General features: G+C 40.1%; 3 protein-coding genes across 4 annotated transcripts in view; 2 read left to right on the plus strand and 1 right to left on the minus strand.

Annotated features, from left to right (window-relative positions):
- Positions 1-1,146: 1,146 nt before the first annotated feature.
- LOC121942867 (serum response factor-like) lies at positions 1,147-8,997 on the plus strand. The gene is made up of 6 exons (XM_042486158.1): positions 1,147-1,207; positions 3,597-3,773; positions 4,416-4,526; positions 4,770-4,967; positions 5,087-5,163; positions 6,196-8,997. The coding sequence occupies exons 1-6, from the start codon at positions 1,147-1,149 to the stop codon at positions 6,289-6,291; spliced, it is 720 nt and encodes a 239-aa protein (XP_042342092.1). The 3' UTR covers positions 6,292-8,997.
- An 844-nt stretch (positions 8,998-9,841) lies between these two features.
- On the minus strand, positions 9,842-23,631 carry LOC121943085 (FHF complex subunit HOOK interacting protein 2A-like). Its single transcript, XM_042486475.1, has 17 exons — positions 23,380-23,631; positions 22,279-22,357; positions 20,336-20,505; positions 19,954-20,058; positions 19,702-19,824; positions 19,332-19,556; positions 19,045-19,241; positions 18,344-18,458; positions 18,129-18,205; positions 17,820-18,012; positions 17,211-17,374; positions 16,230-16,376; positions 16,052-16,142; positions 15,062-15,205; positions 13,884-14,024; positions 12,122-12,225; positions 9,842-12,028 (listed from the first exon to the last, which is right to left on the minus strand). Exons 1-17 carry the CDS (start codon positions 23,422-23,424, stop codon positions 11,917-11,919), a joined length of 2,232 nt encoding a protein of 743 aa, XP_042342409.1. The 5' UTR covers positions 23,425-23,631; the 3' UTR covers positions 9,842-11,916.
- Positions 23,482-26,493, plus strand: part of LOC121943084 (actin-binding LIM protein 1-like) — a 54,742-nt gene continuing 51,730 nt past the window's right edge. Inside the window, exons 1-3 of one of the 2 annotated variants that reach the window (XM_042486469.1) lie at positions 23,490-23,554; positions 24,923-24,991; positions 25,091-25,167. In XM_042486469.1, coding sequence (XP_042342403.1) covers positions 25,155-25,167 — 13 coding nt within the window. In that variant the 5' untranslated portion in view covers positions 23,490-23,554; positions 24,923-24,991; positions 25,091-25,154. Of the gene's footprint in view, positions 23,555-24,922; positions 24,992-25,090; positions 25,168-26,493 lie in introns of both variants that reach the window. The other variant, XM_042486470.1, reaches the window with a different exon arrangement.

Genomic DNA, 26,493 nt, shown 5'->3' on the forward strand with positions numbered 1-26,493 from the left:
TTTTAAAGAAATAACTGCATAAATTTAAATAAGACCGCAGGAAAATCTTTTCTATAGAGGTCTACAGGCAGGATGTCCGAGGGCATTGTGTACTTACACAAAATGTGATTGGTTCATGGTTTTTGGGGGCGGGGCTTAGCGATAGGTCAATTATCTAGCATGTAACATTTTTTTAATCTAATAATAATGGCCACCATGCTAAGGTAGTGATGCACAGACAGCTGCTGCCATTGCTGTGTATGTCATTGTTTATTTGGGAAAATGGTTATTATGCTGATGCTTGCTCTGTGCGCACTGTGATGTGTGTGTATGTAGGTGAATTCATTTCTGTTGGTTTTGTGTGTGGCAGTCACGCAATCATATTCTGCTGAAGTGCACATACAGCTTGTTGATGGTGTAATTTTTAAGGAGGATTGCATTTTCTTAAACAGTTCTGTATGGTAACCTAATACATTAAGTATATGGGGTTTTTTTTCACTGCCAATAGGTAAACTGGTTGTATCATAACTTAAAAACTTCCAACTTTCTCGGTTGCTTACAACAGCTTGTAGTTTACCGATTACCTGTATAAAAATAATGTAACTCACCTTCCATCGTTGAAAACTCATGAACACGCACTCCAAGCACTGGCTGAGCAGGGCTGAGGGCCTGAGACAGTGGTGTAGCTCGGTGAAGTGTGCACTGCTACTTTTTGCAAAACCACGCTCATCCAGGCGAAACCCTGTGTTTGTTTGGAGTCCTTTCATAGGATGCTCAATGTGGCCCAGGCATAATGTTATATGTTATTTATACATGTAGCTAATTATCACCGCTTTGTCACTGCCAAATAATTGGTGCCATTAATATACAAAAATTAAATTACCTCATTATGGCTTCTTCAAGCAGCCAGAGTAGGGGACCAGCAAGGATTATAAAACTAGCAACCCCAGAAGGGTGCTCCAATTGATTGGCCACCAATAATTATCGGCTGATATTTGTTCTATGTTCTATGTCCCTATGAAGGTCGATCAGAAGAGGCAATCAGATTACCCAAACATGTGACACAATTTCTTTATGCTGGCTAAAATTACTTCACTAGTCTGGCGGTTCTGTAAAACTGTAATTCACACTGAACATTAAGTGTTATGCTGGTGATGTACTGCTAACATGACGTTCAACTGCGCGTCCCGTGTGCCACACACCACACTGAAAGCTTCTGATGGTGGCTGTGATTCGCCGTGATGGTATACACTACCACAGCACGACCGCGATTGTGATATTGCTTTTATGAAACAGTTCAACGAGCGTCATTTATTAGTTAACAGAAATAAGCGACAACAGATTTGTTTTTGTTTTTGTTTTTTTTTGCTCCGCCGACACAAATAGTTGCGCAACCGCTGAACGTGACAGCTGTTGCCTAGCAACACAAAAAAATTCCAGAAAACTAGCCTGCTACATTGTGTTAGTTAGGTCTACATGTTATGCGCAGGGCAGCTGCTGCCTAGTTGTGCGTTTTCAGTAAAATACGTTGTGTGTCTCTCTTGACTTGCGGTCTCATTACTGCGGTCTCCACTCACACTAACAGCCGCCTCCAGCTGCCTCACCCAGCTGAGGAAACTGTGGCTCCTGTCTTCAAGAGGACAGGTCAACCTTAGAGTCCCTGCCCGGGTGAGCGTCTGTCAAACATCCCCGTGAGGTTCAAAAGAGTCCTCCTCTCCGTGTCACGTCTTCGTAATGTAGTTGTACACAGTTTTGAAGTACCGCAGAGGTTAACAAGCTAGCTAAACTGAGGCAGCTAAGCTAAAAATAACGGCTCCAGGTACACAGTCACTCAACATGTCCACAGAAAAGCTCTCACAGCTTGTGGAAGAACATCGCTGCCGCCAATATAACCGAGCGTCCTGGGTTCGCCTAACTGGATAACTAATAAAACAATAAACGGGACGGAAGACGGTGTGACAGCTCCAACAGCAACCGCGGCCCTTTTTACCTTGACACCTCCTGAGCCGTCTGTTACACTACAGTCTACAGTAACACGGGAAAACCACCGACCGTTACTGTGGACCTTATTAACAATTTAGAACAGCGGTCAAGCGGAGTGATACATAAAGAGTTAAAAGTCCCAGTGATGTTACACTCAGTGCCGTTTAAACAGAGCGATCCGACGATCTTTGATCTCGCCGCCATACAGTCACGTGACTCATGGAGATGCGGATAGTTCCCGATGTGTCCTCGCTGTGAATAATCTCAAGCGGGACAGACAGCGGCGACGTTATTTTCAGCAATTTTCGGTCAATATTAACGCATCATATGCATCGATTACCTCGTTGCACTACAGGTATAGTCAATATATGATATCATTTTCATGGGGAGTGGCGGAGAGACAGCATTAATCATTTTTTCTTTATCTTTAAGTCACTGGTTGTACTGCACTCGTGCAATAACTGGACGAATCAAATTGCTTCGTCGGAACTAACTTGTATAAGTATGTCTATCAGCTCTTTATCATCTGCATTTCTTTAGGATTTGAGTTGTTTTGTCTGTGACTGGAAAGGCGGGGTTGATTAGATGAGACTAGGGGTAATTGCAACAATTTTTGGTTTTGATGTCATCACTCAAAAACCTCTTGAACTATTTGGATACATTTTTTGTAGATAACTTGTATCTTTGTTTTACTTGTTAACAGCCATTTGTTTTTAGAAGCAATGTTAGTCACAATATTGATTGAAACACTAGATTGCATGTAACATCTGACCCTTTAGTCCAGGTGATATGTGAAAATACTGTGCATTTTTTCATGAAAATATGAAATTTGGTACACTTGTGCAGTTGGAGGCCCTGAACATTTTCAGAAATGGAGCAATCACAGAAATGCCTTGAGGCGGCCAGTTAAGTTCCCGCCATTAACAGATTATGTATTTTGCATCATGTCTCCTGAACCAAACATGCTTACACAGACTAAATGATTTTAACCCCAATGTTTTTATGGTCAAGGATTTCAATAATACCACACACAACATCATAAACTGTTCAAGTGAACAGTGAAAAGCACTTGAGATGACAACAAAGATGCAATCTCTAACAGACTGATTGTATCATTGTAATCCTTGACCATCAAAACACATCAAACATTACTTATTTTTTTGTATTATCATGTTTGGTTTAGGAGATAGACTGCAAAATACATAATTTGCTTATAGGGTTTAGGGAGAATTTTACATTTATGTTAGTTATTTTTGACACATACTCCCATTAAAAATGATTTTAATTCTTAATTATAGTGTTGAAAATAGCTAAATTAAAACTAACCCTTCGGTTTTAATTCCTTTAAAGGAAATTCTGATAATGATAATAATAATAATAATAATTCTGTAATACCTTGACACCTTGAAAACGCAGTATCTTCTGAGACGGTTAGTGTATAGTGGAAATCTCATACCACTACAATTGTGTTTGGTAGTAGCAGAAAGGGAAGTGGCTGTCATTGCCTCCAAGAGGCCTTTTTTTGATGACTCCATCTCCAAAAAATGTTCAGGAACCCAAAAGGGTACTAAGTTTTATGCTTTTATGAAAAAGTGAACATTTCACCTCAATCTTGGCACATATCACCTGGACAGGGGCGATTGTAACAGCATCTGGGGTACGGGAAGGCACCCCCACCATTCCTCTGAGCCAGCTGCAGCAGCACTCCCTGGCCCTCCAGGGGCAGCATGGTCAGGCCCTGGCCGCCGCCCTGCAGCCACAGCAGGGACAGCAGGCTGTCTTCCGCTTCCCTGCTGCTGTCTCCCTCACAGGTGACCTGCTCTGCCACGACTCTGCTTGCTTCATACTAATCACAGTAGACCATCATGAAGCTGCTGCTAATGCTAACTGTTCTGCTGTGACTAACAACTGTGCACCTAATGATTACTAACGCTAGTTGCACGACAACTTCTTCTGCCTCAGCTAATAGAACTGCAGATGCTTCTCCTGCCAGTGCTACCATATGTCAACAGTCACGATGACATATAGTAGCATCACTTTTGTATAAACCCCATCATCAGTTTTAGTTTGGCCTAAAATGCAAATATAACTGCATCTCCATGAGTGGCAATAGGCTCCTCTCGTGTTTGGTTGTCCCACTTTGTGCTCAGCAGCATTTTTTTTAAAAAAAAGAGAGATTGTGTTGTATTTTTGCTGCTCGCACTGTTGTGGATTCTGTTCCTGTTTGAAATGAGTTGTGTCCTCGAGAAAAGTGTTATTGTGCCACTACGCACTGCATTCGTAGGAGTTAGCAGGCGATTTGAGATAGATATGAAGCGCCATCTGCTGCCAGCCAGTGTGCTACCATATGGCACCCCCACTGCTGCAGTCCCCATACTGCAACTCCCGCTATTCACTGTGTGGGATGTTTGATGACTTACTGTAGTGGCTGTGTGCCCTCTGTGTGTCTCCAGGAGCAGGGGTTCCCCAGCAGCTCCAGGCTATCCAGGTTTACCCCAATACCCAGTCCACCTCCAACAGCGACAGCAGTCCTGACATCTCCCACACATCCACAAACTCCACTGGTAGGTCAAATCTGATCTGAAGGAAGACTCAGCTTTTATTTTTCGTTCTGCTGCTGTTTGGAATCAGCTGTGTCCTCAAAAAGTGTTATTGTGCCGCTACACACTGCATAAGCAGGAGTTAGCGGTTTAAATTTCAACAGTTATTAAGTGCCATCTGCTGGCCACCCAGTATACACAACTCCTGCCCTCAGTGTGACACTTGCTTTCTCCCACTCCTCCTCCCTCCCCTGCTCTCTTTTCCAGCAACAGTGAGTCTCCCAGCAACCATCGTCACCTCGTCAGTGCCAACATCTGTCGCAGGTCACATGATGTACCCCAGCCCCCACACAGTGATGTACGCCTCCACGCCAGGGCTGGCTGACGGGGGGTTGGCCGTGCTCAACGCCTTCTCCCAGGGCACCTCGGCCATGCAGGTGTCCCATGCACAGGCCCAAGACACAGGTAGGCACACTGAACAACACAGGCTGAAAACACACTATTTACTGGGTGACAGATTTGGATGAATATGTGCATAATTTCTAATAAATATAAACTTAGTTCATCATTACTTTCTCCCCCAGGTGCTGTCCCTCAGGTGTTCCTCACAGCACCTCCAGGCACGGTGCAGATCCCCGTATCAGCGGTGCAGCTACACCCAGTACGGCAAGATCTACATTTTACAAGTGAAACTCTCATATTCCCTATGCAACCAGCATGCCACGTGACCTCACTAATGCATCCTAACAGAGCACTGGCACACGGAGGCCGCAGGGGTCGTCACCTGTTGCCTCTTTTTGTACGAATGATCAGCTGGCAGCTTGTTTTATCTTTGATTTTCAGCAAAATACACATGTAGATTTAACAAAACACCACTGTAGCAGTGCATGAGAATCAAAACCTGAATGTTTTTTCAAAATACTTCACCAAGTCCAGCCTTTAAATATCAATCAGTTTAAAATATATAGGCATTTTTATATATGCCGTTGTAAAAATCCTTTTAAATTCAATTTTTTTGGTGTGTTTTTTTTTAATACGCCCATTCTGAGTCTAAAGTACGAAGAATGATTGGGGCCATACTGAAAAAAAAAACCCTTAACATATTATCATTGTCATATTATGAGAATAAAGTTGTAATTTAGAGAAAAAAAGTCAGAATATTACAAGGATAAAGTTTTAAATCAATAAGAATAAAGTTATACTATTTTGAAAAAAAGTTGCAATAATACTAGAATGAAGTCATAATTGAATAAAAATAGTTCAAGAAAAAAATGGTAATATTATGAGAATAAAGATGTAATTTAATGAGAACTAGCTTTAACTATTTCAAGAATAAATTCCATAATTTTACCAGTATAAAGGTATAGTTTAATGAGAATAAAGTCATTCTATTTCAAGAAAAACTTGTATGATATTACTAGAATATTACGGAAAATGAAATTGTAATTTAATGAGTGAAGTTATACTCATTAAAGAAAAAAAGTTGTGATATTACAAGAATAAAGATGTAATGTAATGAAGGTCGTACTATTTCAAGATATAATATTTAATATAACAGGAAACATCAGCACTACGCCAGCCCATTATAAACAGCATGTAGTGTAGCAGGATTTCCATCTGTGCTGGGTGTTGTGTGATGACGTGCTATTGGCTGTCTGAAACTGTCGCCTGACGTAGCTGTGCTGTGTTCCAGATGGTGATTGGCCAGCAGTCGAGCGGCAGCAGCAGTAACCTGACGGAGCTCCAGGTGGTCAACCTTGACGCAGCACAGAACTCAAAGAGCGACTGACAGACGGCTGGAGCTGTTCAAGACGGCAGAACCAGGGACACACAGACAGACGGACTTTCTGACATCTCTATTTATTGATGCCTTCCTACAGAGTTTCACATTACACTTCTGAATGTGACTTTAAAGTACATACAGTATATAAACACACAATCAAGGGCATATGTGTGGCTGACCCTTATACAGTATGTTTTGGTATATAAATATATATATATATTCGCAAATGCATAGGAAATATATCACAACATCCATCATCGGAAGCTATTTTCTATGCCGTTAGATGGTGTTATTATTTTTTGTGTGTGAGTGTGTTTTTTTTGAAAATGTGTAATTACATGTACACACACACTGCGAGGTGCCACAGCTTCACACCAGCCAAAGAGACATTTGTTTGTCTGAATGTTCCAGTGTGAGCAACTTGTGCACAAGCGTGTGTGTCTGTGTGTGCGCGCATATCTGGGGTTTGTAAATTGGCGGGGTGACGCTTATTGACTTAAAAAAAGAGAGACATTTGGAAATGTACATAGTTCTTTTTTTTTTTAATTGATAACTTGTATTTTTAGCCTGGTTTAGTTTGTGCGACGGCATGTAGTTGTTTTTTACGTAGTGGTTTTGTATGTACATGAAAATGATTTGCTTAAAGAAAATGAATTATTTACATGGATATGTAAATTAATTTATATACCATCATATGTTGATATACTGTCATGCTGTTGGGAGTTTTCACTACAGGATGGAGGAAGAACGCTGGATGTTTTATTTTTATTGTACATTTGTAGGATTGTCCCATAAACAGGATCAAGAAGCTGGGTCACATGTAAAACATACAATTATTTATGATTTAGTGTTAACATTTTTTTTTTTTTTAATTTTTTTTTACAGCTGATGGCAAGATCATTATCATAGTATATCATCAATTTTGCATGGGAGTTTTCCTAATGAAGCCCTGATCTGGCACTTTCTTTGTGTGGAAACTTGACAATCTGATGGAAATGATTTTCATATATCTCAACTTTTAGCGGAATGCTATCTATACTTTCATCTGCGTTCGCACACAGAATACAAAGTGATATTTAAGCTTCAGTTTGTTCACTTGTTTTTAAATGCAACAGTTGACTTGATCCTTCTGAGAGTGCCAAACAGGTTTTCGTGACATCAGATAACTACATAAACCTTATTTTGTTTAAAAGGCGATCCATTGTAAACCTGTCGCTCTGATCTGCCTCCATTTGACTGCAAAGCTTCAATTATGTGATGCTAATACTGATTTGAGTCAGGGCATTGAACACAAACCTCTTGTATAACAAGACACTGCAGATTACTTAGCAATTCCACTTCAATAAGAGTGCTGGGGGATGATGTTTTAGTGTAGGCCAACGTGGAAGTTAGCGTCACACTGGTTCCTTCGTCAAAAGTCCATGGGATTTTTCCTTTGGATTTTGGAAATTGTAGAAAATAAGCTCTGGGGCAAACAAACGTTTATGATACTTCCATGTTTTGTTAAGCAATATAATCTTTGGGAATGAACACCACTTTTATGATATTTGAAGCGTAAATGCAATCACCAGAAGTAAAATGCTAACGTTAGGCTATAAATGTACTACACCACAGTAGCATTGCCGTCGCGAGACTGTGATGCAGTGTTTGGCATGATGATGGTTCTATAGTTTCATTTAGCCACTTGCTAAAAAAACATCTTTTTTGTTTTAGGACATGAAAGCTTCATAGTTCACAAGTGGGGAATTTATGGATAGACTTTGTTTTCATAGAAAAAAAAGTGTAAGTCTCCTAAGCGTGTGTTAACAACAGACCTCATTTCAGACATAACCAAAACCACATTAAAAATAAACCCATAAACTTTGAGATGGGGGAACTGGGAGTGGTAAAATGCTAACTCATTTTCGAGTTTTGGGACTCATTCTCGCACCAATTTAATACTCCACTTCGATACTGCAGTCAAAGCATTATTGTTTCCTTTTGTGGAAGCTCTTGGTGTTATTCAGTGCAGTCTCAACGCTGCAGTATTACAACAGTATGGATATTTTTGTACAACCAAGGATCTCTTATTTAGGAAAAGTAACTTCAGGTGCTTTAAAATGTTAATATACTCCTTTAACTACAACTGTAAAACCCTGGCTGACTGCAATCTCAGTGTGTACCTCAGCAATCATTAAGAATGAGTTATTAGACTGAGAGCCTTCTTTCTGCACCATAGTGCCTCTTTTCCATGGCTGATTTCTAAATCACTGCTAGGCGAGGGAAATGTAGGATTTACTTATTTCCAGACCACCTCACATGACTTTGGACTTTTCATACAATCCTGTGCTGTGCCCAGAGAGTGAGATTTTTTGACTCATTTCTACAGAATTAGGTGGATGACTGAGCATGCTGGCTCGAAGCCAAAGAGAATTTGACGGAGGATAAAGTACCCGTGCTGACTGCTGTTCAGTTCTCCACTGGTCATTTTCACGCTTGGTGTTCTCTGGTCTGTTCTTGTGCATGTCACATCATCCTGCAAGTTTGTTTTGCGTTGGCAATTTACAGGTTAAAGACAGTCCCCCATATCATCTGGTGGTTTTTTTTAAAAATATTTGAAAAAGGGGATTATTGAACAGAATTTGTGGTGTTCACCCTGTCATTGAAAGAAATGGTTATTTTATGTATTTGTTTTGTTGTACAGACGTTTTGTAATAAAAAGATGAAACACAATCAACTGTTCCAAGAGCAACATCTTCTGCTGAAGAACTTTTTTTAATTGGGACGGAGGATGTTAAAGAAACCATATTTGTCCTGAATGAAACCTAACACATTGTATAACAGCAGTGTTGAAATGAAGACAAGCTGATTAGGAATAAATCAGCCAACGCCTCAGAGAACGAGACTGCATCACTTACAATTAACTCTGCAAGACATTGGGAGGCAGGAGGAGTGAGCATGCATCTTACCTTAATGTTTCAGTTATGCATTGCACAATCACGAAATCAAACTGGCCATGAGATATAAAGTATAATGAGACTCATCTCATTTCACACCAGAGGAAAGCAGCGATTAAAATAAAAGAACGTGATACAGTGATTGGTCGAAGCTAACAAAAGAAAACCAAACAGTTGGCATCAGATTTTTGACTACAGTGTCCTGTACATCTTCACAAACCAAATAAAGTCTATGGAGCACAAGAGATAGGCATAATAAGATCACAACAAACGGTAGTGAAGCAGAAATCCCGTTACACATCAATTCTAGGAGTCCTCAGAGATACACAGTGTGAAGTAAGGCATCATATCTCCCTGTCAGTGTCTTAAAACAACATAGTGCTGACAGCTAAGGAATCATCACAGATGGCCGGACCGCCTTTTTTTTCTCTCCCTCTTTCAACGATGAAAAATAATCTGTAAGCATGCATTTACACCAGGTAGTATATCTCTATTGCTATTGTACACATACAATATACAAATGTACAGAACAAGTTGGAAAGATAGTTGATTAAAAAATGTGCATGATTTGACAATTTAAAAAAAGTTTCCCATAAAATAGAAATGTTACTCCTGGTACATCCTAGATTTTTTTTTTTTTTGGTTTATGAAAACATTTGGAGAAAAACAAAAAGCTTTTTGTTGTGTATATTTACATTATGAACATATATGAAGAAAGACAATGTGCAAATCGGATTCCATGCAAGCAGTTGCATAATGTAGCTTAGGTGCTTGAGTGATGGGTTTAAAGTAGGACCAGACGAAAGAGAGAAGGGAAGAAAAAAAACAAGGCTCATGGCGTCGATGGATGACTCCGCCCATTCTCCACAGTAATAATAAACCATTACACTCACACATGAACAAACCCATCGCCAAACACGCTCGATAATCATGGAAACATTCACACTGGGAATATAACACCAAAGTTACATTACGAAGCATCTTGATTTAGACTAATTCAAATATTATGTAATGAATCTCTGATCCTTGAGGTGATTAAGTCACAGACGCCCTCCCGAGATATCCAGGTAATGTATAACCAAACAACCTGTTCCAATAATACACAACACCTCGTCATTCAAGAACAGGATGGAAAGGTAACACTGCAAGTAAACGCAGCACCGCACCTAAAGTCATGATAAGCTACTAAGGAATTTTTAGGATACTGTTAGCCAGTGCTGTCCAGACTGGGTCTTGAGATAAATTTAAGAGGTCACGAGATGAAAATCAATATGGGAGAATGATGTATTTTTGCTACAAAGACTTTTTCAGACTTTTCTCGAATCTTCGCTTCGTTTCCTGTGAATTAACTGGATAATTTCAAGTAAAGACAACAATCTCAGAAGTTCACAAATTGGTCTAACTGTTCAAAACTTGCAGACAAACTACCAAATAGTCATAGCTTTGTTTTAGGGATCAAAAGCCAAAAAAGGTCTGGAACCATTGCTGTAAACTACAATATGTCCTAAGTTAATAATGCATTTAAGACACCGGTCTATAAAATGAAGAGGTCTGCTTCTCTGTATCATAGAATTAACTATAATTATTGAGGATTAAATGATGTAAAAGAAAAAAACACAGTATCCCTTGGATAAAAATAAACACTGGTGTGTGAGAAATGCAACACTGGGTCTGGAGAACAAAATCTAATGTGGAATCAAATGTCTCTTTCTACCAATGCCAACTTGATATCTCCTAAAAGCATGATGAAATTTCACTAATGTAACAAGTGCAATGCAATGAGGTCCGTGTGCAAATTCACATCCTTTGCAAAAATTCACCATTTCACTGACAAAATGTGATGGATGGTGATGTCTTTGGGTGATGGTGACTACAGATGAGCTTAGAGAGCACAAGCACTTAGAAACTTAATACAAGGAAAACAAAAAGTAAATAGCATCTGCTTAGTCAGTCCTCACTTTTGACTGTTTTAAATTCATTAGATCTTAATATGACATTAGTTAAAAAAGGCAACCTGAAAGCAAACAAATAAATAATAGGACTTGGCATTTAAAATACGAGTGCAGTATCGTAAATACTACAGTTCAATATGTAACTACAGGGTACAACTAGGGGTTGACGGCTTTTTTTTTCTCTCTACAGCCTCTTGTCTTCAAACAGACAAAACATGACAAGTTCAGATAAAAGTGTTTCAAAAGGAAACAATCTTCTGTAACTGAAAGGTGCGATACCACATTAAGGCAATGACAAATGGGTGATAATGGGACAGAAAATAAATACACAAACATCTTTTTCTCCTTGACAGAGTAATTACAGAGCTATCATCTTTTGGCTGGTGAGGAAGAAAGATGGTATGTGAGGGGGCAGTGAGAGACAAATACAGAGGCTGAAAGAAGTCCAATGACCATCTCTCTGCACCTCCATCCTCCTCCTCTTTATTCCTCTGCTGGCTGGGCAGTGTCTGTGCTCTGACCTTCTCAAAAACAAGACCAAAGACTTTTAAAAGTGGAGCCCGAGAGGCCAGAAGAGGGGGAGTGATGAACCCGTCTGTGTGGGCTTTAACAGTCTTACAGGGATGAACAGTTAGTGGTAATGTTTTGCTGACCCTGTGACACCAGTGCCACCACACCCCAAAGGCCCAGTTAAATCCTGACCTGTCTGCCTGGCCCAGGCATGTGGATGAACAGTAGGGTGGTTACGGCGATGAAGAGGCGGCCGCGTGGTATTTGACGAAGGCGATGGCCGCCAGCTCTTTGCAGAACTCCTCCAGCACAATCACCCCCTCCAGCAGAGTCATGTGGTCGATGCTACAGTGAGAACAGAAGGAAGGTGAGAGGTGCACACTAAAGGTTAACCCAGAGATAAGAGATAAGAGCAGACAACGGAGTGGAAGTACGTACTTGATGCCCTCTGGCTCCAAACCTAATAATCTCTTCCTCACGAGCAGCAGTTTGGGTGTGAAGTCCGGGATGCGCTGAATCCTCAACATGAGATCTCCAACCACCTAACACAAAAACACGAAACAATTACCATACACAACAACACTGCTTCCATCTCTAGGTAAAGGTGCAACACTCTTAAATCATTACTACACTCAAGCTCCTTTTCCAACTCGACAAACTGGAGTTACTGCCTCTCAGATGCATGCCTCCGCGAACCAGTCAAGCTGCAGTCACAGCTAACTTCCACGTCTGTGAAAACATGGATGTTTCACACACATTTTCCCCCCAGACAGCACAGACGATCTATACAGTCAGCACCGTTTCAACCTGGACACCCAAGATTATCGTCACCATTTCAGTATCTGACCAAATGTCTCACCTTCTGTTTCTGAGTTATGATGCTGAGTAATGGCCAGAGAAGTGTTTTTTGCAAAACATTAAGATATCACAGTGAAGCTGACTTTTTGGATATAAAATGCCATCACGTCATCATTTCATCCTATCAGACAGTTGTGTGAAATGTCGTCATAATTAGTGTGCGAATTCTTGAGCCAAAAACATGGTTCGAGAGGTCACAGAGTACTTCGGTCACTTAATTCTAATCAGTTAGTTCTTAAGTCCAAGTTTAAGTGGACGCTTGTGTCAAATTTGAAATTCCCTCAAGGCCTTCTTAAGATATGGCATTCAAAAGAATGAGACAGATACAAGGTCACAGTGACCTGTGACCACCAAAATATAATCAGTTCATCTGTGACTCAGAGTGAAAGTTTGTGCAAAATTTGAAAAAAAATCCCATAAAGTGTTCTTGAGATGTTGTGTTAATGAGATTCAGACAGGCAAGGTCACAGTGACTTTGAGCGCCAAAACCGATTCAGTTCATCGTTGAGTTCAAGTGGACATTAGTGCCAAATTTAAAGAGATTTACTTATGTATTTCTTGAGATATCACGCTCACAAGAATGGGACGGGCGGACAACACACACACAAAAAAAAACAAAAAACGCAATGCTTTCAGCCATATCTGTCACTTCCAGAACATTCTCTCTCACTGGCCTCCATGTGGGTGGCTACTGTTTACTAACATAGCTTTCAAGCTCATTCATGACGACAAAATGTAAGAAACTACCAAAAACAAAAACAAAAAAGAAAGGCATACTTGTCTTCTGGACCTGGCAATGAGAACTTATTTACGCTGGTTTTCCTGCATTTAAAAATCCTGCATAAATACACTAATTTGGGTTAAAAAAGGGTATTACTGTAGACATTACTGTAACTACCATAAACGAACAAGACCGTCAATAAGGACGTTAGCGTCTGCACCGGCTTTTACTCTGTGCGCTACTGGGATCGATTTCAATGAAAAGCAGTTGGAGTGATTCACAGAAGAAAAACAAATCTGTACAGAGGTGCAGTTCTTCCAGTAAGAAACAGGTCGAGCAGCAGCATGCCCCAAAGATTGTTGGAAAGTGAAACTCACACAGAAACTTGCACTATCAAAACCACTAGCAAGAGATAAAGAGCAACAACTGTGTTGAACACAATTATTTGCTACACTTAACATTTTGAAACACAATTTCAAACAGTTCAAGATACCTTTACAAAAAAACCACAAACAAAAACATCGATCAAGACAATTCTCAAAGCACCCAGTGATTGTAGCTGTGAGCACAGCAGTGTCTGCAATCAGTGATGGATAAGATAATCACTATAATCTGTCTTACCCTGACGATGACAGAGAACAGAGACCTGCAGCCAGGAGCCAGGTTGATATAAGGGTCCAGCAGGTACTCGTGTAAGTGGGGGTGTGGAAACATAGACAGCTTGGACAGCACGGCGGTCACCTGCAGGTTGACATCATACGGCTGGAAGACAGAGAGGACATCAGATATAAAACTACAGAGGACTGATGATGAGAGTAAACTCAAGATGTCCTGTGTGAAGAAGCTCTGCTATTGTATAAATAAATAACAATGCCACAATACTCAGAAGCTTCTAATGACAGACTCATCCATTAACACAGCACTCATTTGTAGATATGATTTCCTAAATGCTACGAGAAACCTGTGAGCTGCCAAAAAGTGCTTTTTACTTTTGAATCTCTGTTAGTCATCTTCATAATTCCCATCTAATGCCATTTGTCAAATGAGTTTATGGTGAGAGATCATTATTTTTTTTTTTTTTATGTTTCAAAAAAATAAAAGACTTTGCATAATCAGCAGCTCATTTGCATCATCTCTCCATTTTTCTTTGCACTTTTCATTAGTGGGCCTCATTTTTGCTAAATCACAGTGAACAGTGTTTTCTTGCAGCACGGAATAACAACTTTTGGGTACATGGGAACATAAAATCTGAGCAGAAATGGTTTAGGCTGATCTGCTCATTCAAACACAAAACTAAGTAAATAAAAGTCAGGTTTTGTGAGAATCAATAACAGAAATGAGGGTTCTTACTTGGTTTGACCTTACGTAACATTTTGTGCTGATTTGCATGCAAAAAAAGCTTAATATATTCATTGGAATATGGTTGTACATGTCTGGCTAGATTAAACAGTTTGAGACTCACTGCACAAAAACTTGCCCTGGAAACTTTCCATTTCAGATCATTTTGGAATAAATTAGGTCTATGTATTTCCATCAACTAAAAGGCAGTTTATGATTCAAGTGGTGCTCCATGAGCAACAGGCTACCTTTTATTTTTGCTCCATGGATTTGATTACAACCAAATCTGCTTCTCTGATTACCATCACTGTGGGTGTCTTGCTATCTAGACGAGTGGAGCTTTAACAATCCAACAGGTATTTCACACAGATGAGATAAACATGACAACATCAAAGCATGCAGTTGTACTAAATGATGCCAGTGTAACAACAGCTGTTTGCTATATGGTGGATCAAACTGACCTGATCCAGGATGCGACCCATCCTGTCGAAGAGAACCTTGAGGAAGTGCCCCTCGAAGAATGGGCTGTCCAGGTTACACTTCTCAAAAGGCTTTGGATTGCCCCTCCAGTCCCACCGCTGACAGACCCCGCAATAGTCCCTGAACTGAGGAGGAAAATTCAACGACACTGAGTAATGACAGTTCCAGCACATTTTCACTGACAAAATTTAAAAACTTTATGACTTTTCAAAGACCAACAAAAAAATCCCATGACCATTCACAATGTTTTACAAACATTTCTCCATCTCAAAAACGTAGGACAATTTAAAAGCAGTAGTGGGGCATAGTTTGGGGTTCATGATCCTAAATGTTAAATTACACTGTCACATTATTATCTTTTATTTAAATAGATCAGATTACACCTCTATTCATGCATAATTCCAACAAGCTTTCATACATGGATAGAGACAGAAGGCAGGAGAAAATGAAGAAAGCTATGTGACGGAAAACAAAAAGTCATGCATCGATGCATCTTAGAGCTATTTTACAGCAGCAGCTACAGAAAATACATTTGCTGTTATGTTACATTACTTTGAAGAATATCAATGGAAGATTACTGTAATGATTTTCATCATTTGCTTGAATGTGTATCTCTGAGACCTAGTTTTATACTTTTTACATGGAATGTATTCTGTTTTCTCATGTCTTTTATGGTGAATCTGATCGCAAATTTTCACATTTGTGCAAAATAAACTTTTCGTAATTTTTCTTATAAAAAAAACAGCATGATTTTTCCAAAGCTTTCGAAGATTTTACTAATTTCATGACTTTTCCAGGCCCGGAAAACAAGAAGGTGAAACTCCATGACTTCTCCAGGTTTTCAGTGACCACGGGACCTTACGTATCTCTACTTGCAACAGTAACACTATCTATAGACTTCCCTCAGTAATGAGTTTAATGTTGAAATACCTGGAAAACACGCTTTAGACATACAGTGGAACTAGCCTTACCTGTCTGTGTGCATCTCTGAGGTAGGTGTCATAGCCCGTGCCTTCAACATGATAGGATGACTTCGCCTCATCAGGCACCAAACACAAGAAACTGCAGGCAATAGAATTTAATGGTTAAATTTTATATTGGAAAAAAGGACAAACATGCTGTTAATTTTATCATGAGCAGACTGTGTACCTGTTGACAATTTTATGGACCTCTGTCTTTCCGTCAGACTTTGAGTGGTCAGGACTCTGCGGTGGAGATGAGCTCAGCCAATCAGAACCAGACAGCCTGCTATCTGGAGAGAGATCATCACCAAACAGTGGATCCTCCTCAAGGTCTCTGTGGGGAGAACACGTGTTGATACGAGAACACGATCTGGTTCTGATCAGTGCATCATAACAAAAAGATGCTCCCTTTGATTTAGTTTTATGCATCTCTCGACATGATGCATAGCTCTGAGGAAAGACAGCCACTGGCTGTATAAATGAAAGCCATTTTAATTTCTACTCCCCATTCTGGTAGAAATTCAAAGAAATTCAAAGCCCACTTTGTCAGTATTCTTGTATGTAGTTAAACTGTGGAAATATGTGGTCTCATACAGAATGACAGCATGTTAGGGCGTTCTGATTTTGCACGCCACCTTCCACCCTCTCTGAGTTCTGTTGTGTAATGTGGGAACTTAATTAATCTCTACATAGATATTAAGTTTTATTACTTTTACTGTATCTTAGGTATATTTACTGTATTTATGTGGCTATGCAAATGTCACTGACATTCATCAACCCTTCTATGAATTCATTTCACACTCTAAGAACAATGTGATCATGTAAATCCACTATTACAGTGCTGCATTTGGTGACTTAACTTCTTTGCATGAAAACAGTTATGCCACTAACAGGAACATTTATAGAAACAATAGAGTCAATAATCAAACAAGCTATGGCACAATATGTACCAGTCTGCAAGGAGTTAACAAAGCATGTCTTGAAAAGATTCCCACCAACTGAAACATACAATAAGGCACAGCTGAGCTGAATTGGTGTCAAATGTGAGAAACACAGCTACTTGATGCATTCACTTTATTTTCATTGCTGTGTTTGTGTGTGTGCTGATGCTTTTCCAAGATTTTTAAAGGCAGCTCGTGGAGGTCTAAGGTCAAAGGCGGGTCCTTACACGGCATCATGGGGCTGCCCGTTCTCCAGGGGCTCCCGCTCCTCCTGTGGTTTGTTCTCCAAGTAGTTCCTCTCCTCCAGGCTACGCAGCACCAAGCTGTGGAGGATGTGCTGGTTGGGCTTCTGGATCAACTGCTCAAATAGCCGCAGTGTCATGATGCTGATCTGGGGATGCAGGAGGAAGAATAAGGCTTAGCTCCCAAAAAAAATAAACCAAACAGCAACATGCCAAGGATTTGCTCCCCGACAGAGATAGTAGGCAGTCGCTGTTTCAAACATCAAAGAGATGATTCATCTCTCTTTTGTGTGATGAAAACGTGTGCAACGGCTCTGTTAGATACTAATTAAAATTCATGTGCTTTTGGTTAATCATATGATTCACTAACTCAGAATCCTTGAAGGGCAGATGGCCATTTGTGCTTTTGAATATCAAATCAGTAAAAGAAATTATGGATACATGATTTTCATTTTGAAGACACATTAGAGGTCAAATAATAATAATAATAGAAAGAGTGAAATAAAAAGGCCAAAGGGGGTCTGAGCAGCCAGACCTGAATGATAATAAAGGAACATTCATTAGGTACATCCTGAATAATTATGTGATAAGAACCTCGTCTGACAGATGGTCGCAGTGCTCGATGAGTCGGTGTCTGAGTGGATTCTGAGCCATCGTGGCTGAAGTCTCTGGCTCTCTCTCCTCTCCCAGCAGGAAGTAAATCATCTCCTGCAGCAGAGCCTCTGATGTCACCTGCCGGATGATCCTGTTCAGCAGGGCTGTGGAGGTCAGGATGCCTACCTCGGACCTGTGTGCACCCACCCCCACACACACACAATGTGTTAACGAGCAGTCACGACACATGACATACTGACAAGAATTTCAATAAAGGATGACTGATTGATGATTCAAAGCAAGACCTACGTCTGCATAAGCTGTGGCTCCATAACAGACACAAAGAATCTCTCTCTCACTGCTTTTGCCATCACTGCAGCTGCTGACTGGAAAACAGCAAAGAAATACAAGAGTGAGCTTCAGCTTGCTGTGGCTTTCAGACACGAAAACAACTTCTTTTATTCTGTCAGTTCTGACTACAATATGACACATCAAAACACAGTGAGTCAACACTGGTTAAGGACCTTCTGAGCCTCTTTGATGAGCTGGTCGCAGTAATCTAACCAGGACAGGAAGGAGATGAGTGCCCTCTTCCCTGTGAACACAGCAGCGTCTTCCTTCAGGTTATACACGTCCAGACTAAAAGAGCGACAGAGAGAAACAGGGAACAAATATTAAATGTTTGATGAAGTTCTACCAAATTATTCACTAAAAATAGCATTTTACAGAGAATGCTATTTTAGGGCTACCTGCTAAGACAAATCAAATCAAAACCTCATACCGTCACCCAACTAAAATCTGTGAAAAATATGTTTTATAAGCCACTAAATACACAAAATGTGTTGTCTGTTTCTCGCATTTGCTTCGATCATGCTTTTGAAGCTGTAGCACCTAAAAATTTTGGAACGCTCTTCCTGCACCGTTGCGGTCTGCTGACTCTGTGGTTTCTTTCAAAAGTCTGCTAAAAACACACCTGTTTCAACTGGCGTTTGGGTAACTTTCATGCCCTTGCTCTGTATTTTGTTTTGTGATCTTTGTTGTGTATTTTTTATTAACTGTGCAAAATGGTTGTGCAGTTTTAACTACGAGGCTCTGGTAGTCACCTAATCTTCTGCGCCTTCTTTCTTGTGTTGTACATTGCCCTTGTGAAGTACTTTGTGGTCTATGTCTGTGAAAAGGGCTATATAAAGTTGTTTTATAAAGTAAATACTGGAAAGACATTTACCCCCAGTTGACTGACTCCACTGTCTCAATGTCCAAGGGGTCCATGGACTGTGGTAGGGCTTTATAGAAGGAGACCAGTCTGTCGGTCAGGAGCTCACAGAGCTCAGTGTTTTCAGTTAAACACTTGGCAGCTGCCGGCTCAGGTAAACTGACCAGCAGCATCAGGCCCTCACATGCCTTCACTACTATTCTGCCATCCTGGGGAGGGAAAATGGATACAAAATATTAATACAAATGTTCAATTCATTACAGTAAATCACCAAAATTTATTTGCATGGGATTACTTACAGGACTCTTTGTGAGGTTAAGCAGCGAGGTGACAAGATTGTAATTGCTGCTGTTGTTATGGTTACTGGTTGGACTGGAGGTGGAGGCAGCAGCTGCAGCCTGAGGCTCCTCTGGGTGGTCAACCTGCTCCTCTGTTGGAGACTGACCAGTGTCTGGAGCCAACACATTCTCCTTCATCACCTCAGTCTCTTCCGGACTCTTTGCCTCAGGCCTCTTTGACTTGTTCTGCAAATAACATCACATAAAATATTACCTGAACTGTGAGCTTAAAAATCTTGCGAGGATCTGACTTTTGCTGGTAATATATACAGATTAATATTTATGAATGTACTGCTCAACTTTTTTCCTCCCTGGTGTCATAGTTACTCACCTCAAGGAAGAAGTTGACAAGGTACGGGTCCTGCTTCAGTTTGGCACAGACTATACAAAGGAACTGAATCTCTTCGTTTTCTGTCGGAGCAGCCAGCACCTCCCCGCACAGACGGATCAGTTTCTGACAGAGGAATGTCACAGCCACAGGGGACAAAAAAGTCATGAATAACTTACATAACCTCGGTTAACAGACCATTTTTAAAAAGGAATATCAAAAATACACTGAAATCCATATTGCATTACTTCTCACCTGTACAGGTCTGTGGACATTAATGTGTGGCAGGAGAGGTTGACGAATGTGTGCTAGCAGCTTTGTGTAGAAGGTAAGCACCTGCTGCTTCATCCCTGGAGGACACTGATGGGAAATCATACAAATAGAAAATGTTAGAATTTTATTTCGTACCAATATAAAAGTGTCTCCACCTTGCATGGATAAGTAGCTCACAGTGGCGATTAATTAAACCACCACTGCACGTTGTATTGTGTCTACCCTGCACCCCAACCTCCGTGGGCTCAACCTTGATTTCCACACGATTTCATCCAATATCACATAACATATGACTACCATATGGTGATATGTATGTTTTCCTGAAGGTATAATTCATGTAGTTACCAAAGCATGACTGCCTTACATCTGCCTTGCCCAAAGTGTAGAGAGTCTCCAGGATCTTATGATGTAAGAGATACTCCATGCAGGGTCCTGTCTCTCCAGACTCCCTCTCCCCTTCCTCCTGGGTCAGGATGTCCAGCATCTGTTCCAGGTGGGATGGGATGTTGGTGTCTGTGACTGGAGCTTTGTCATCTGATAGGGGAAAACACAGAAACATGTCAGAACCTCTGCATGTCTGTAAGATACCAACATAAGTGCCAAACCACTTCACTTTTTTTCACTGTCTGCTCACAGACAAAAACACAACTGTTAAAACTACATTGCTCTTGTGTGGCAATTTCTTTAATCCAGATGCAAAAAGCTGATTGTTCTGATATAATACAGTCCATTTTCTGATTTGCTAACATTTTGTGCATTTAAAAAAAGAGATAATATAATCAAATTTTGCTAGCACTACTTAATCTGTCTGGCTGTGTGAAAACTTTCCTAGATGGCTTAACAGTTAAATCCAATTACTGCTTTTACATGTAAATACATTTAATGTGAAGCAAATGCAGCAAGTGGTGAGTTACTAACAACAATGTGTTTACAAAACAGCAAATCCCAGTAAATGAAGGAAGCATGACATATTAGAACGGGGCTATCCCTTGACACTGCTTGTGATAGAATGACTTCTGACAAACAGTATTGTGCATGGGGGTGGGGGCAATGAAGATATGAAATATTTCAAATTTCAATAAGCTTTTCCCTTCTCCGTCAAATGACTATATACAGTGATTTCAAAACTGAAGCCCGCTCAGTTATAAGTGTGCCATAATAATAGTGTTATTATTTGGCCTAAGTATGCTATCCTCATTTGACACTAATTATGCACTGGGTCGCTAGTGTGGGTCAAGTAATTCAATAACAACGTTGGACATATATATGGTGATGAAATTAATAAAGCACACAATGCCAAAAACTTTGTTAAGTAACCAAGATAATTCACAACAACAGCTTTAATTAAAGCGATCAAATAAATCCTTAAATTAGTTATCATACAGACTGATGAAGGTCAAGCTGGTTCAAAGTGACCTAAGAATAATAGATCAAGTTCATTTAAATCACAAGTGAGTAAATTTCCCTGAAAACAAGCTAAGCTGCATAATACTCAAAGTACAGATAATCCCCCATCAGCTGTTCAAGGTTTTGTTAAATTGGCCTAAATGGGAGAACTGCTGCAAATAATCAGTCGTTTGTAGTTAAGAAAAAGATTAGGAGGCCCAAAGTATACACTGACAACGCGGCAGTAGTTCATGCGAAAGTTGGTTTTAAATGACAATGTTCAGCCGCCAAGTTCATCTTAGCTGCAACCTGGCACAATGCAAAGCGCATCAGTTCTACTCGTGCAGATCTCACAGGCAAACACAAGGGAAGCACTCATAGTCTGAGGCTGGTTTGCTCCACACAGAGTTGCTGAAGTCTGTTGCAAACTAAACCAGCAAGGCATTCCCAGCATACTACACAATTTGGTTTTTCCACTTAGTTTGGATTCGTATAACCACTACCATGGCACTGCCTGTCTTCACTTTATTTATAAAGTGGTGCTACATAAGCAGGTGATTATTTAGTTGATCATGAGAAAACTTCATAAATTAATTATTGTGGTTGAGAAAAAAAATTATGTGTTTGCAATTGCTTGATAAGGCTTTTCAAAAGCTGCCATTTGCAGGCTTTTTAATTAAACAGGTATGATGCAACACTTTTAGATCAAGTGAATTTTAATGTGCACTAATCATCTTTTAAAATGTGACATATTGACAATAATAAGTACAGTTACATGCTGTATGAACAAGCTTAGTTTCCTGCCATTGCACTCAAACTTTTAGTACAAAAGGTATCAACAAATTCGAAGGCAAGCTGCACAACATCTGGTTACATAATAACCATAACAGATGTCAACTTATTTCTTCAGATTTTTCTTACCAGAAGTCTCAATGTAATAATGTGTAATGGCCTTCCAGTGATAGACGAAGTCCTCCTGCAAAGGCAGCGACGGGGCAAGCTGAAAAGAAAAAGTAGCAACCATAAACATATTGCACGTTTACATGAGGTCAAGAGATAAACCACTAATTATCATAGCAACATGCTTACATGCCACAATCACTTTCAGCGTTCAAACAAAGAGCGATAGGGATGGTTTGTTCGAGGAAACTGTCTATTGACTTCAAACATACTCTAATGTCTTTGATCGATGTGTTGTGATTAAAGACGGGCCAGAAGTCGTCAGAACTGTTAAATAATTCGGGATTACACTTTCACTTTTGGGTGACATAAAGGTTTACATTGGTAATAGATCCTATTCTCGTACAAACCAGCAAGCTATATGGCAGAATATTGGGTTAACAAGCTAATATTATAATAAGTGATCACTTTTGTTCACCTGCAAAACGCCAATTATTTGAAACCCTTGACGTGAGGCAGCCTAAAAACAGTTCAGGCAGGTAAATACTGGTTTCTAGCTAGTTAATGCTAGCTGACTGGCTGGCTAACGTTAACATTTAGCCTTCAAACATGCCTGTGCGAGAAAACCCACAGACTAACCCTTTAATATTAACGCTGAAATGTTTGCGCAACATCAAACAAGGCTGTCCGGCCGTTTCGACACCACTCCTCGTGATATGACCCTGATGTTTGAAACCAGATAGCCAACGTTAGCTACGGCGGTACGTTAGCATTTTGGGACTAATATTAGCGGCTAACTAGCTCAGCTTGCCTAACTACCTTAAGCACAAAGGACTTGCTCAAAATAGGCAAATGACAACAGGGTAACGTGTTAGTAATATACAGCAGGCAAAGAAGCGCAACCACAGGTATACCATCGTTAACAAGAACAAACAAATTGACAGGACAAACACAAAACGCTAACATTAGCTTGGGCTAACTGGTTAGCTCGCTAGTTAGCAACCTAATGCTGACGTTATGATATGTGATGCCTGGTCGATCAAAGGCCCATTTAAACCAAAACAGACGGCACACAAAAGCAAGCCAGTGTAAAAATACATGCTCCGAGTACAAAAAACTCACCGCTTCCACAGCGTGCTGGAGAATGGACGTGAATTTAGAGAACATTTTGTTCTTCGACTGGACTAGTTTCTCCCGAGAAGACCTAGAGAATTCCTCTATCTTCTTCTTCCTGTTGCTACCGCCTCGATCCAGATTGGAGGTTTCATATACTGACCCTTGTAACGAAAGAATAAAGGTAAGCAATAAAATCGTAACACGTTGCTGGCCACGGGTCTTCGCAGGCCTGGCACAGCCACTGTAAACAAGACGTCTACAGACTCAAGTAACGTCTGCTCACTTTGGACACGGTGGCACTTCCTTCGCCAAAACGCAGCCGCTTTTCGCCAGCAGGGTGCGCGAGGACACAAGGCACCGGCTTATAATGACTGACAACGATCAATGCATACAAATGAAGACAGCAACCAATACATTCAATCAGAGAGGATGATCAATATTCTTGGAAACAACGACCACTAAGCCCACTTTAAAACTAAAAGCAAGTATGGGATTCCGATACACAAGCAATATATGTTAAAGTTTAGACCCCTGGGGTAAAAACTGTGGTTCGTTACAGTCACTCTGATGCCAAGAGAATTGTAGAAAACATAGATAAGTACCAGCACAAATGTGTTGTGTTATGTCAAAATATAAAATAGAAATTCAGTAAACATTAGAAATATTACCTCAAGTATGTAAATATAACTAGCACTAGTATGTGAATTGTGAATATATAAAAGTATATATATGTATAATGTGCTGAGTATGTTAAGTGTGTAGAAATATAAAATAAAGATACTGTAATAGTAAGAAATACTAGCACTAGTGTGTGAATATTTACAATTATGAATCATGTGCTGAGTGTGTAAAATAAATAAAACTATGCCTTATGCTACAATGCATTGTATAAAAATAGTGTGTAAAGTTAGAAATATTAAATATGTCATGCTACAATGTACAACACATATATAACCTAGGCTGCATGAGTAAGGGGAACAATAATATAGACAATATGGGTAACACATATTTAGCTCACATTCAAGAGTTGAAAGAATAATTTGAATAATTGCAAAGAATTGCTAAAGCCTAGTCGAGTTATTGCACCAATGATCACAGTTAAGACTAGGGTTAGGAATGGTTGACTGTATATGCTGTAATACACGGGCTATTTCTCTGATATTGCAATTTTTCCCATAAAAAAACTGAGGTCATAATTCCTTAAACTGTCACAGATTTTAGACTTAAGTTAAGGAATCCAGGTGATCAATAGATCGCCTAATATATTTCTTAAAGTATCCGGATTAATGGGGAAAATTAATAAAAACAACATGCATTGCTCTAGAGTGCCTGTCAACTTTGTGATTTAGCCCAACTACCACGTCCAGAACAGCACAGTCATCCCAGACAAAAAAGTAGGCTAACCGGTTTCACGTTTAAGCGACCCGACGGCAGCTGCACGCGAGGAATTACAAGAATGGTTTAATTTATAAATCAGTAATTATCTGATATAATGCTCAAATATGGACATAAACTTGTTGGAAAATAAGAAGGATGCTGTCTGTTCCAGGACACGCCCTGTCGCTGGAAAGTGCTCTCTCCATCGCGCAGTCTAGTCCAGTCTACCAAATCGCAGGCGGTATGCTTCCTTGCGTTTAATCCCAATTAAATGACAACCGAAAACTTAAAGTACAGATAATATCAGGTTGTCAACCGGTCTTTTTCCTCTCCTTTAAAGCTGCACCGGGGCATCTCCTCCTGGTAATCTCGGCAAAAGAAAAGAGAGCCTCTACCTACCGGGCATGTCTGCTAGAGGTGAGTATCTTTTGCCGCAGAAGCCTTCATAACAATACATATAGAGGGAAAAAGTCTCTTAATTTTAAGGGAAGGAGGGGGGTCTTGGTTCAGGCATGGATGCACTGAAGAAGAGAGCCCATAAGCGTCGTCTTTCGGAAGGATCAGGCTGTGATAATGACACTGTTATTGTAAGTAGGTTACACCGGCACATAGCTGAAACTACAGCTTCCACTGACTGCTGCAGCCTTTTCTATACAGCCTGCAACTTATTCTGTTCATATGAACACTCTTGCAACCTATAGATAGATCACACCTTTTAAAAAAAAACCCCAGCTGTGATAATGAACCTCCTCTGATTGCTGTTTCTTTTAACATTTGATGCTGTTAATCAGGGATGATGCAAATTATTAGTTAAAGGATGCACACACCTTAATTGTTGCCTAAATGAAAGCTGTCGATGGAGGACTTGTAGCACATTATGTTTATTCTTAATTGGTTTGTTGATACAATGGAGTAGTGGAAATTCGAGGGTTGTTGTCCTTGGTGAGGTGACAAAAATCTTTTGGGAAACAGATGCAAAACTATAATTTGGTGCAACGATCTCAACCTGTCTGAGTGAGGAAGATGCTTTCATTTATTGCTGAGCATTAATCAACTTACATGTGAAAACAGTGCAGGTGGAGCGTGTTAGTACCCATCAGGTGGACCTATGTGGATTTGTGTCAGGTGACTTCTTGCAGAAGAGAGAAAGAGCCTCCAGCTGTTCGGGCTGTACGTTGTTATGAGGCGGTCTGTCTGGCTGAGAGCTGGATAGAAGCAGAGACAATCACCTTAAGGGGTAACTTAAAATATTTTTCAGCCTGGACCTTTTTTCCTATGTTTTTATGTCTAAGTTAAGTATTAAGACAATAGTTTTTTAAAATTGGTATTTTTAAAATTATTTATTATTTTAAATTATGGCAGCCACAAAGCTACCAAGCCAGTGCCGCTAGTATACCGCAGGGTGGCGCTAGTTGGCACAAGATGCCGGGAGTTCCCACTGCAAGCTGCCACGAGCCGTCACCGGCAGTAGAGGGATCAGCTCAGTTTAAAGGAGATAAAAAAAGGATGTCTACATTTGTTCTAAGGTAAGGCAACATATTGTTCGCAAATTTGCTGCAAGTGACAAGTATAGCTATATAACCCGATATAACCTCATACACAATGTCGCAGCATTGTGTAATGTCACCGTCGCAGCAAACTTTGCTCATTAACGTTAGCTTAAGTTAGCTTATAGCAGCTAACATTATGGACAACTTAAGCTTCATAAGGCTAGCACGTCATGTCGTCTGTTTAATGTAGTCT

Source organism: Plectropomus leopardus, chromosome 5 (genome assembly GCF_008729295.1).
Source record: "Plectropomus leopardus isolate mb chromosome 5, YSFRI_Pleo_2.0, whole genome shotgun sequence".
Classification (NCBI taxonomy): domain Eukaryota; kingdom Metazoa; phylum Chordata; class Actinopteri; order Perciformes; family Serranidae; genus Plectropomus; species Plectropomus leopardus.